The sequence below is a fragment of the Oncorhynchus mykiss genome, chromosome 11 (assembly GCF_013265735.2).
Source record: "Oncorhynchus mykiss isolate Arlee chromosome 11, USDA_OmykA_1.1, whole genome shotgun sequence".
Classification (NCBI taxonomy): Eukaryota; Metazoa; Chordata; class Actinopteri; order Salmoniformes; family Salmonidae; genus Oncorhynchus; species Oncorhynchus mykiss.
The window spans coordinates 16,749,743-16,763,040 of NC_048575.1; the positions used below are offsets into that span (position 1 = coordinate 16,749,743).

At 46.4% G+C, this 13,298-nt stretch overlaps 1 protein-coding gene across 4 annotated transcripts in view; it reads left to right on the forward strand.

The window, feature by feature from the left end:
• The window catches only part of LOC110536564 (disco-interacting protein 2 homolog C), a 41,327-nt gene extending 30,219 nt beyond the window's left edge, over positions 1-11,108 (forward strand). For all 4 annotated transcript variants that reach the window (XM_036935057.1, XM_036935054.1, XM_036935056.1 and 1 more), the window contains exons 22-37: positions 1,084-1,285; positions 2,762-2,862; positions 2,958-3,038; positions 3,170-3,293; positions 3,582-3,703; positions 5,109-5,220; positions 5,310-5,419; positions 5,509-5,639; positions 5,722-5,890; positions 6,596-6,766; positions 6,970-7,031; positions 7,117-7,174; positions 7,385-7,459; positions 7,571-7,745; positions 7,834-7,957; positions 8,081-11,108. In XM_036935057.1, coding sequence (XP_036790952.1) covers positions 1,084-1,285; positions 2,762-2,862; positions 2,958-3,038; positions 3,170-3,293; positions 3,582-3,703; positions 5,109-5,220; positions 5,310-5,419; positions 5,509-5,639; positions 5,722-5,890; positions 6,596-6,766; positions 6,970-7,031; positions 7,117-7,174; positions 7,385-7,459; positions 7,571-7,745; positions 7,834-7,957; positions 8,081-8,333 — 2,070 coding nt within the window. In that variant the 3' untranslated portion in view covers positions 8,334-11,108. The remainder of the gene's footprint in view (positions 1-1,083; positions 1,286-2,761; positions 2,863-2,957; positions 3,039-3,169; positions 3,294-3,581; positions 3,704-5,108; positions 5,221-5,309; positions 5,420-5,508; positions 5,640-5,721; positions 5,891-6,595; positions 6,767-6,969; positions 7,032-7,116; positions 7,175-7,384; positions 7,460-7,570; positions 7,746-7,833; positions 7,958-8,080) is intronic.
• Positions 11,109-13,298: the final 2,190 nt, after the last annotated feature.

Consider the following 13,298-nt stretch of genomic DNA (forward strand, 5'->3'; position numbering starts at 1 on the left):
GTACGACCATAATGTAGGTAAAACTACCTCAACACGACCACAGTACGACCATAATGCAGGTAACACCATCTCAACACGACCATAATGTAGGTAAAACTACCTCAACACGACCACAGTACAACCATATTGCAGGTAACACCACCTCAACACGACCACAGTACGACCATAATGCAGGTAAAACTACCTCAACACGACCACAGTACGACCATAATGCAGGTAACACCACCTCAACACGACCACAGTACGACCATAATGTAGGTAAAACTACCTCAACACGACCACAGTACAACCATAATGCAGGTAAAACTACCTCAACACGACCACAGTACGACCATAATGCAGGTAACACCACCTCAACACGACCACAGTACGACCATAATGTGGGTAACACTACCTCAACACAACCATAATGCAGGTAAAACTACCTCAACACGACCACAGTACGACCATAATGCAGGTAACACCACCTCAACACGACCACAGTACGACCATAATGTAGGTAAAACTACCTCAACACGACCACAGTACGACCATAATGCAGGTAAAACTACCTCAACACGACCACAGTACGACCATAATGTAGGTAACACCACCTCAACACGACCACAGTATGACCATAATGTAGGTAAAACTACCTCAACACGACCACAGTACGACCATAATGCAGGTAAAACTACCTCAACACGACCACAGTACGACCATAATGCAGCTAACACTACCTCAACACGACCACAGTACGACCATAATGCAGGTAAAACTACCTCAACACGACCACAGTACGACCATAATGTAGGTAACACCACCTCAACACGACCACAGTATGACCATAATGTAGGTAAAACTACCTCAACACGACCACAGTACGACCATAATGCAGCTAACACTACCTCAACACGACCACAGTACGACCATAATGTAGGTAAAACTACCTCAACACGACCACAGTACGACCATAATGCAACCAGAACACAGACCTGTAAAAATGTTGCACTCATCAGTTTTTTACACTACTTTTGAACTGACAGCAGAGTTTTTTTTGTTCATGATCTCTTGACTCCTCCCCTGTGTGTGTGTGATTGACAGGCGATAGACAGTATCCATGGTGTGGGTGTGTTCTGCCTGGGGTTAGTTCCAGCCAACACCCTCCCTAAGACCCCCCTGGGGGGTATACACCTGTCTGAGACCAAACAGCTGTACCTGGAGGGGGGGCTGCACCCCTGTAACGTGCTCATGTGTCCTCACACCTGTGTTACCAACCTGCCCAAACCACGACAGAAACAACCAGGTGAGACAGACAGAGAAAAATAGAGAGAGAGAGACAGTGAGAAAGAGAGGGACAGAAAGAGAGAGACCTGGAGACAGAGCTAGAGAGGCAGAGAGGGAGTGAGAGGTAGTGAGTGAGAGAGAGACCTGGAGACAGAGCTAGAGAGGCAGAGAGGGAGTGAGTGAGAGAGAGACCGCGACACAAAGAGAGAGAGAGATTATCTACCTCACTTGCTTTGGCAATGTTAACACGTTTCACCTGCCAATAAAGCCCCTTGAATTGAATTGAGAGAGGGACCTAGAGACAGAGCTAGAGAGAGACAGAAAGAGTGAGAGGGATCTAGAGACAGAGCTAGAGAGAGACAGAAAGAGTGAGAGGGATCTAGAGACGGAGCTAGAGAGAGACAGAGAGATTGAGAGGGATCTAGAGACAGCTAGAGAGAGACAGAGACAGTGAGAGGGACCTAGAGACGGAGCTAGAGAGAGACAGAGAGCGTGAGAGGGATCTAGAGACAGCTAGAGAGAGACAGAGACAGTGAGAGGGACCTAGAGACGGAGCTAGAGAGAGACAGAGAGCGTGAGAGGGATCTAGAGACAGCTAGAGAGAGACAGAGAGAGTGAGAGGGACCTAGAGACGGAGCTAGAGCGAGAGGGATCTAGAGACAGCTAGAGAGAGACAGAGAGAGTGAGAGGGATCTAGAGACAGCTAGAGAGAGACAGAGAGAGTGAGAGGGATCTAGAGACAGAGCTAGAGAGAGACAGAGAGAGTGAGAGGGATCTAGAGACAGATAGAGAGAGACAGAGAGGGTGAGAGGGACCTAGAGACGGAGCTAGAGAGAGACAGAGAGAGTGAGAGGGATCTAGAGACAGATAGAGAGAGACAGAGAGAGTGAGAGGGACCTAGAGACAGAGCTAGAGAGAGACAGAGAGAGTGAGAGGGATCTAGAGACAGAGCTAGAGAGAGACAGAGAGAGTGAGAGGGACCTAGAGACAGAGCTAGAGAGAGACAGAGAGAGTGAGAGGGACCTAGAGACAGATAGAGAGAGACAGAGAGAGTGAGAGGGATCTAGAGACAGATAGAGAGAGACAGAGAGGGTGAGAGGGACCTAGAGACGGAGCTAGAGAGAGACAGAGAGAGTGAGAGGGATCTAGAGACAGATAGAGAGAGACAGAGAGAGTGAGAGGGACCTAGAGACAGAGCTAGAGAGAGACAGAGAGAGTGAGAGGGATCTAGAGACAGAGCTAGAGAGAGACAGAGAGAGTGAGAGGGACCTAGAGACAGAGCTAGAGAGAGACAGAGAGAGTGAGAGGGACCTAGAGACAGATAGAGAGAGTGAGAGGGACCTAGAGACAGAGCTAGAGAGAGACAGCATGTGTTTAGCAGAGGTGATTTAGTGAACGATGAAGAACATACAACCTTCTTGTTGTAAATGTCACTGTTAATTCAAATAACGTTTTGGACACGTCTTTACCTTGTTTGTGTATGTGTGTGTTGTAGAGATTGGTCCTGCCTCTGTGATGGTGGGGAATCTGGTGTCTGGGAAGAGGATCGCTATGGCCAGCGGCAGAGACCTGGGACAGACTGATGACAACGACCAGGTAACACGTCATTCCATTGCCACAGAAATATGGCTTGAGATGGATTATTATTATGTTAGTGTCTGTGATATCATATCCTGTCGTGTGTCCTGTAGTTCCTGTTCCTGTCAGAGGTGCTGCAATGGAGATCTCAGACGACGCCTGACCACATCCTCTACACACTGCTCAGCTCCCGGGTAACATACATTCACTCACTCACTCACTCACTCACTCACACACACACACACACACACACACACACACACACACATTATAATTTTTGAAGGATTCAGTTATGATTGCTCTCTCTATCTCTCTCTCCCTCTAGGGGCTGGTGTCTAGTTCTCTGACCTGTCTTCAGCTCCATAAGAGGGCGGAGAGAGTTGCTGCCCTGCTGCTGGAGAGAGGAGGACTACAGGAGGGAGACCACATAGCACTGGTCTACCCACCAGGTAACACACACTCACTTAGCATGTACCCCCCCCCCCCCCCCCCTAGCCTGTACCCCCACATACACACACACACACACACACACACACACACAGTTATCCTGTACCCCCCCACACACACACACTCAGTTAGCCTGTACCCCCACATACACACACACACACACACACTCAGTTAGCCTGTACCCCCACATACACACACACTCAGTTAGCCTGTACCCCCACATACACACACACACACACTCAGGTAGCATGTACCCGTAAATACACTCATCACTCCTTTGTGTGTTGCAGGTATAGACTTGATCGCAGCATTCTACGGTTGCCTTTATGCTGGCTGTGTTCCTATCACTGTCAGACCGCCCCACCCACAGAACATCTCAACCACACTGCCCACAGTCAAGATGATCGTAGAGGTGAGAGGTCAAACACTGAGGTCAACTAGGGGTCAATACTGCCCGGTCAACTGGTTGAGAGGGGGTAGAAGATAAAGATGCAGTAGCATTCTATCTCTCCGTCCCTTCATCATCTCTCTTGTCCCTTTATCATCTCTCTGTCCCTTCATCATCTCTCTGTCCCTTCATCATCTCTTTGTCCCTTCATCATCTCTCTGTCCCTTCATCATCTCTCTGTCCCTTCATCATCACTCTGTCCCTTCATCATCTCTCTGTCCCTTCATCAACTCTGTCCCTTCATCATCTCTCTGTCCCTTCATCTGTCTCTCTGTCCCTTCATCCATCTCTCTGTCCCTTCATCATCTCTCTCTGTCCCTTCATCATCTCTGTCTCTTCATCCATCTCTCTGTCCCTTCATCATCTCTGTCCCTTCATCATCTCTGTCCCTTCGTCATCTCTCTGTCCCTTCATCATCTCTCTGTCCCGTCATCATCTCTCTGTCCCTTCATCATCTCTCTCTGTCCCTTCATCATCTCTGTCTCTTCATCCATCTCTCTGTCCCTTCATCATCTCTGTCCCTTCATCATCTCTGTCCCTTCATCATCTCTGTCCCTTCGTCATCTCTCTGTAACGTCATCATCTCTCTGTCCCTTCATCATCTCTCTGTCCCTTCATCAACTCTGTCCCTTCATCATCTCTCTGTCCCTTCATCTGTCTCTCTGTCCCTTCATCCATCTCTCTGTCCCTTCATCATCTCTCTCTGTCCCTTCATCATCTCTGTCTCTTCATCCATCTCTCTGTCCCTTCATCATCTCTGTCCCTTCATCATCTCTGTCCCTTCGTCATCTCTCTGTCCCTTCATCATCTCTCTGTCCCGTCATCATCTCTCTGTCCCTTCATCATCTCTGTCCCTTCATCATCTCTCTGTCCCTTCATGATCTATGTCCCTTCATCATCTCTATGTCCCTTCATCATATCTCTGTCCCTTCATCTGTCTCTCTGTCCCTTCATCCATCTCTCTGTCCCTTCATCATCTCTCTCTGTCCCTTCATCATCTCTGTCTCTTCATCCATCTCTCTGTCCCTTCATCATCTCTGTCCCTTCGTCATCTCTCTGTCCCTTCATCATCTCTCTGTCCCTTCATCATCTCTCTGTCCCGTCATCATCTCTCTGTCCCTTCATCATCTCTCTGTCCCTTCATCATCTATGTCCCTTCATCATCTCTATGTCCCTTCATCATATCTCTGTCCCTTCATCATCTCTGTCCCTTCATCATCTCTCTCTGTCCCTTCATCATCTCTCTGTCCCTTCATCATCTCTGTCCCTTCATCATCTCTCTGTCCCTTCATCATCTCTCTGTCCCTTCATCATCTCTCTGTCCCTTCATCATCTCTCTGTCCCTTCATCCACCTCTCTGTCCTTCTAGGTCAGTCGTTCGGCCTGTGTGATGACCACAGCGGTCATCTGTAAGCTGCTGCGGTCGAAGGAGGCGGTCGCCACAGTGGACATCAGGAACTGGCCTCCCGTCCTGGACACAGGTCAGCTCTGACCACATACAGTGTATCTGTCAGGCTGTTAGCTGGTTGTTTGTACTGGTGTATAACTGAATATTATTTTGTGTTTTCAGATGACCTGCCAAAGAAGAAGCCTCCAGCTCTATATAAGCCCTGTAACCCTGATGCCCTGGCCTATCTGGACTTCAGTGTGTCCACTACTGGCATGCTGGCTGGAGTACAGGTAACATTAACCCCTAACCTCTGACCTCCATCCCTAACCTCTATCCCTTGCTATGCCTAGTGTCTGACATGTTTCGTGGGTGTGTGTAGATGTCCCATAATGCGGTGGGAGCGTTCTGCCGATCGGTGAAGCTGCAGTGTGAACTCTATCCCTCCAGAGAGGTAGCCATCTGTCTCGACCCCTACTGTGGCCTGGGCTTCGTCCTCTGGTGTCTCTGCAGGTACACACACACACACACACCTGTTAAACAACTGTTTCAATGTCCAACAATTGACTTCCCTTTCTAACCTCTAACTCTCCAGTGTGTATAGTGGCCACCAGTCTATCCTGATCCCTCCAGTAGAGTTGGAGTCTAACCCAGCCCTGTGGCTGCTCGCTGTCAGCCAGCTCCGAGTCAGAGACACCTTCTGTTCCTACAGCGTCATGGAGCTCTGCACTAAAGGACTGGGCCTGCAGACAGAGGCACTGAAGGTACACAAACACACACACACACACACATAAACAAACACATTCCACACGCAGAGAGAACTAAATCAAGTGCTCTTTGAATTGACTCAGTAAACAGTGTGTTTGTGGCCTGAGGTGTTGTCTGATTGGTTGCTGATCGACAGACTGAGTTTATTTTAAGAGGTTAACTTTCACCAATGGAAATTGCCATGGAAACTAGGAGCTGACTCACTGAGAGAAACACATAGGGAACAGATCCAGGAACAAACAACAGCTTTATATAGCCATCAGTAGGATGAGGGTGGGATGAGAGGGAGGTAAGGATTGAAATGTTGTGTATTTAAAGTTAACTTCTCTTCACCCCATCTCTCCTCCTCTTCACCCCACTCTCTCCTCCTCTTCACCCCACTCTCTCCTCCTCTTCACCCCACTCTCTCCTCCTCTTTACCCCACTCTCTCCTCCTCTTCACCCCACTCTCTCCTCCTCTTCACCCCACTCTCTCCTCCTCTTCACCCCACTCTCTCCTCCTCTTCACCCCACTCTCTCCTCCTCTTCACCCCACTCTCTCCTCCTCTTCATCCAACTCTCTCCTCCACTTCACCTCATTCTCTCCTCCTCTTCACCCCGCACACCTCCTCTTCACCCCATCTCTCCTCCTCTTCACCCCATCTCTCCTCCTCTTCACCCCACTCTCTCCTTCTCTTCACACCCCTCCACTTCCTCTCCAGGCACGGGGCCTGGACCTGTCCCGTGTGAGGGCGTGTGTTGTGGTAGCAGAGGAGAGACCCAGGATGTCTCTAACACACTCCTTCTCCAAGCTGTTTAAAGACCTGGGCCTGCACCCCCGATCTGTCAGCACAGCATTCGGCTGTAGGGTCAACCTGGCTATCTGTCTACAGGTGTGTGTGTGTGTGTGTGTGTGTGTGTGTGTGTGTGTGTGTGTGTGTGTGTGTGTGTGTGTGTGTGTGTGTGTGTGTGTGTGTGTGTGTGTGTGTGTGTGTGTGTGTGTGTGTGTGTGTGTGTGTGTGTGTGCGTGTTTATGTACTGTACATGTTCGTTTGTGTGTGATAACATGGTCACTCTGTGCTGTGATTGGTTACAGGGAACCTCTGGGCCGGATCCCACTACAGTGTACGTGGACATGAGAGCTCTGCGGCATGATAGGTATGTTTGCCGGTCAATCACAGCAACAACCAATCAGATCAATCAACCAATCAACTTGTATAACAGTGTTTTTTGTTTCTCTCAGGGTGCGGTTGGTGGAGAGAGGTTCTCCTCACAGTCTCCCTCTCATGGAGTCAGGAAAGGTGGGTCCTGGGCCATGTTTGAACATTTACAATCATTAAGCTTCATGACTGTTGAGTCCTTAGACTCAGCTTCTCTCCTGTCTGTGGTTCACTGGGTGGTTCGGCTGCAGCTCTCTACACATAGACCAGAATGCCTCATAGGCTGCAGTATATGCCGTATGTGGACCTGGAGATGGAAGCATTGTAGCGTAACCATGGTGACTGTTTCAGATCTTACCTGGCGTCCGCATCATCATTGCCAACCCAGAGACCAAGGGACCGCTGGGAGACTCCCACCTAGGAGAGGTCAGCACACACACATACACACTAATTGATTTAATGATATTGTTTCCTGGTTTTATGTTGCCCCAACAAAGATGATTTAAATTAAATTCTCTGTCTCTTCCCCCTCTCTAGATCTGGGTGCACAGTGCCCATAATGGCAGTGGATATTACAGTGGTTATGGAGAGGAGGTCCTTCAGTCTGATCACTTCACCTCCAGACTCAGCTTCGGAGACACGTCCACCGTCTGGGCTCGCACCGGATACCTGGGCTTCTTACGACGTACTGAACTCACCGATGCCAGCGGAGGTATATACACACACACACACACACACACACACACACACACACACACACTAACACACACACTCACCCTTTCTCTCTGTTTCCTCCCCAGAGAGACATGATGCTCTGTATGTTGTGGGCGCGTTGGAGGAGGCCATGGAGCTGAGGGGGATGAGGTACCATCCTATAGACATAGAGACCTCCGTCATCAGGACGCACAAGAACATCATGGAGTGGTACGTCGCTATGCACACCTAAAACAGCTGTTTCTATTTCAATTCTTAATTAAGGTATAATCACTATAGTTGTAAATTACGTGTGTGTGTACGTGTGTACGTGTGTGTGTGTGTGTGCCACAGTGCGGTGTTTCCCTGGACTAACCTGCTGGTAGTCGTAATAGAACTAGAAGGCTCGGAGCAGGAAGCCCTGGACCTGGTTCCCATGGTGACCAAGGCGGTGCTGGAGGAGCATTACCTCATCGTTGGGGTCGTCGTAGTAACGGACATCGGGGTGATCCCCATCAACTCTCGCGGGGAGAAGCAGCGCATGCACCTCCGGGACGGCTTCCTACAGGACCAGCTCGACCCCATCTACGTGGCTTATAACATGTAACCCAGATGCCCCATCCTGGGGGGGTGGACCTGAGTGAGGGGGATGTGTGTGTATGTGTGTTAGCATGCGTGTGTATGGATATGTGCTTGTATATCGCTAGTGTTCATTTTAAATCAAGACGTACTGTATTTTTGAATCTGCACATGGTCATATGGTGTGGTGCCAGTTGTCTGATCCTTTAGTTGTGCTGTGGTGGAGGTATGGCTGTTTCTGCACCCCCGGTTAAACCTGACACCTAGACAGGAAGTCACTGTACAAAACCTTAAGGGAACACTGTGTATCGATAGACAGGAAGTCACTGTACAAAACCTTAAGGGAACACTGTGTATCGATAGACAGGAAGTCACTGTACAAAACCTTAAGGGAACACTGTGTATCGATAGACAGGAAGTCACTGTACAAAACCTTAAGGGAACACTGTGTATCGATAGACAGGAAGTCACTGTACAAAACCTTAAGGGAACACTGTGTATCGATAGACAGGAAGTCACTGTACAAAACCTTAAGGGAACACTGTGTATCGATAGACAGGAAGTCACTGTACAAAACCTTAAGGGAACACTGTGTATCGATAGACAGGAAGACTGACTGGACCACTAGTAGTTGTTGTTAGGAGAGAGAGAGAAAATATCCCTGAACATATCTGTTTTCTTGATGAAATAGACATTAAAAATATTAAAGTTATTAAAGTATATTGTCAGAAGAAGACAGGGGGTTCAGATTAGTGTATAAATATAAATATTGTATATAAACATAATCTATATGGAGAGATAACTGAAACACACTGAGGTCTAGCCCTGTTATACAGCTCTCTCCACCCACACCCTGTGTACATGTGTGCGCGTGTGTGTGTGTGTGTGCGCGTGTGTGCGTGTGTGAGCCGCGCAATGCAGTGCAGTGCACTCCTCTTATTAGAATCACATTCTCAATTTGTTTCCTAAAACCCATTGACTCCTAAATGCCAAGTGAATCCGTTAGAAGTAAACCATTGTTTCTATCCCACATTGTTTAAACATTGTACGCATATGATTATGGTAATATGTGATTCTGCTAAGCAGAGAGCCCAGTAAGTAGCAGGGGGGAAATGTAGTTGCAAGGAGTTGTAAAACCCAGCTCTGGACCAGAGACACAATGCTTTCTAAATGGCCCTATTTCCTTTATAGTACACTACTTAGGACAAGTAGGACTCTGTGTAGGGAATCAGGTGGTATTTGAGATACACCCACAGTGAAGTGTTCTAACAGAGACACACCCACAGTGAAGTGTTCTAACAGAGACACACCCACAGTGAAGTGTTCTAACAAAGAGACACACCCACAGTGAAGTGTTCTAACAGAGACACACCCACAGTGAAGTGTTCTAACAGAGACACACCCACAGTGAAGTGTTCTAACAAAGAGACACACCCACAGTGAAGTGTTCTAACAGAGACACACCCACAGTGAGGTGTTCTAACAGAGACACACCCACAGTGAAGTGTTCTAACAGAGACACACCCACAGTGAAGTGTTCTAACAGAGACACACCCACAGTGAAGTGGTCTAACAAAGAGACACACCCACAGTGAAGTGTTCTAACAGAGACACACCCACAGTGAAGTGTTCTAACAGAGACACACCCCCAGTGAAGTGTTCTAACAAAGAGACACACCCACAGTGAAGTGTTCTAACAGAGACACACCCACAGTGAAGTGTTCTAACAGAGACACACCCCCAGTGAAGTGTTCTAACAAAGAGACACACCCACAATGAAGTGTTCTAACAAAGAGACACACCCACAGTGAAGTGTTCTAACAAAGAGACACACCCACAATGAAGTGTTCTAACAAAGAGACACACCCACAGTGAAGTGTTCTAACAAAGAGACACACCCACAGTGAAGTGTTCTAACAAAGAGACACACCCACAGTGAAGTGTTCTAACAAAGAGAGACACCCACAGTGAAGTGTTCTAACAGAGACACACCCCCAGTGAAGTGTTCTAACAAAGAGACACACCCACAATGAAGTGTTCTAACAAAGAGACACACCCACAGTGAAATGTTCTAACAAAGAGACACACCCACAGTGAAATGTTCTAACAAAGAGACACACCCACAGTGAAGTGTTCTAACAGAGACACACCCACAGTGAAATGTTCTAACAAAGAGACACACCCACAGTGAAGTGTTCTAACAGAGACACACCCACAGTGAAGTGTTCTAACAAAGAGACACAGTTTATTTATTTATTTTAAATATGTTAGTCATAAGTTATTACTTATGGCATCTTATATGCATGTTATCAGTTATAACTTTTCTGTGAAAAACATTTTAGTGCTCCTTATGCTTTGTTTACATTCATCTTTTGAGTTTGATCATTAAAAACACAACACATTTCATTTGTATTTAATTCATCAGCTACTTTTGTCTCAGAGAGCTATAATGTGATGCCATGTATGAAAAACATGCATATCATGACGTGTATTTATTTGCTTGTTATTCTGTACTGGAGAATGGTGATGACATTATCAGCCCCTGACTGTGTGTTGGAGAGAAACGAGTCTGGTGGGTAGGGTTAAACCTGGTCCAGAAACCAGAGGTGAGAGAGACTGCATGGTGTGTGTGTGTGTGTTTGTATGTATATATTGTGTGTAAATAGTGTTGATTTTGTACGGTACAGGTGTGTGTGACTGTTTTGTACACATGATGAAAAGATCAGAAGGACACTTTTATAAGAGCCTTCCATTGGCTCAATGTCATACTATACGGTGCAATAAAGTGCTTTGATTGGTGTGCTGTTATTGGTTCACATGCTTTCGTTGGAAATGCTAAACTGACCTTAGATCTTGGTTGACTTCTAACCCTACTCTATGGACAGGTTTTTCAACACTAATGGGGGCTTCCAGTGCAGGGGTTCCCAAAATGTTTCACTTGGAGCCCCCCTTCCAGCATTGGGGAACAACCCAATGAATTTTGCAGGTTTATTTTCTGCAATTCTACATATTTTGTCATAAGTTGCAAATACAATTTTGCAGATTTAAAGCAAATTTTCTTGCAATTCTATACATTTGGCCATGTCTAATGTATATTCATGTGATATTTGAGTGACTGAAAATGTACAACTATCTATGGGCTAAAAAAACATTAGCTGACATGGGCCTGTTGATCTGGACATTTCTGACAAGTTATAAATAGCTCTTAAGGTGTGTAATGACTGACATGACAAGAGGAAGTGATGATGCACTACCCAATTTAAAAGTTGCACCTTGTGCATTCTACTATTGCAACTTTCAACAGTAACCACTGCTCTAGCGGACAAGTAGGAACTGAATAGAGGCTACTCAGAGCATCAGTGGGTTCCCATATTTACATTATCATGTCATAACAGGAAACTGCGTGTGTGTCACACATGAATATGTTGGTACTGAGGCGCAGACCCACACACACACTTTCAAAACACACACAAACGGATCTCAGACAAACACATCTGAAGATGAATCTCTGTTTTTGTCCAAATAAGGCTAACATTTGTTCTACTCCTCTGAAGTTCCCAATATACAGTACAGTACCAGATACAGTACATCAGTATAATACTCAACCAATGAGAGAAAAGGAAATAGGGAGAGGGAGCAGGAAAAGGGAAAAAGAAAGAGGAAAACTGTGAAAAACAGACTGATCTGATGGATGTCATATATATATTGTCTTCAAAATATTTCCAAACCGAGTGGGTTGTCTCTAATTTATGCTTTGTCCACAACTACAAGAATGAGTCAATAACATTTTGGGGTATGATTTGATATGACATGAGCTGTTAAAAAGGAGGTACTTTCAAAGATCTGAGACTATCACTCTCCCTCTTCTCTTTCTTTCTCACTCCCTTTCCACCCCCTCCTGTCATGGACAATACCACAACTCCTTTAAGACCATCTCAGGCTGTTAAATCAAACCTTCCAGGGACTTCATGTGACAGAAGTGGTTGTGTGAGGACTGAATCTCTCTTTATTTCTCTCTCGCCCTCTCGCTCTCAGCCATGTGAATGTTGTTATGGTATAAAGACATTCTTCATCATCACATTAAACTCGTAAATGACTGAATGATCTGTGAGTCAGACAGAACACAGCTGGGATGAGTTTATCACTGGAATTTCATCCTCTTGTCTCTCCTCTTTTCATTCTATGCTGTTCTCTCTTCTCCTTTTCACTCTATGCTGTTCTCTCCTCTTTTCACTCTGCTGTTCTCCTCTCTTCTCCTTTTCACTCTGCTGTTCTCTCCTCTCCTCGCTTCTCCTCTTTTCATTCTATGCTGTTCTCTCCTCTTCACTCTGCTGTTCTCTCCTCTTTTCACTCTATGCTGTTCTCTCCTCTCTTCTCCTCTGTCCACTCTATGCTGTTCTCTTCTCTCCTCGCTTCTCCTCTTTTCATTCTATGCTGTTCTCTCCTCTTCATTCTATGCTGTTCTCTCCACTTCATTCTATGCTGTTCTCTCCTCTCCACTCTATGCTGTTCTCTTCTCTTTTCACTCTATGCTGTTCTCTCCTCTTCACTCTATGCTGTTCTCTTCTCTTTTCACTCTATTCTGTTCTCTCCTCTCTTCTCTTCTGTTCACTCTATGCTGTTCTCTTCTCTCATCTTCTCCTCTTTTCACTCTACTGTCCTCTTCTCCTCTATGCTGTTCTTTCTTTTCACTATGCTGTTCTCTTTTCATTCTATGCTGTTCTCTTCTCTCCTCCTCTTTTCCCTTCATCCTGTTATCTTCTCCTCTTTTCACTCTATACTGTTCTCTTCTCTCCTCTCTTCTCCTCTTTTCACTATACACTGTTCTCTCCTCTCAATCGACTCCCCTCCCCCTCTCCTTTTCTCTGTTCTTCTCCTTACCCCCTCTTCTCCTCTTTTCACACTCATCTCTTCTCTCCTCCCCTCTTTCTCCTCTCTTCTTTTCTTTTCACAGGAATGCATCAGAGTACCTCTGATGAGACATCTATCTTTC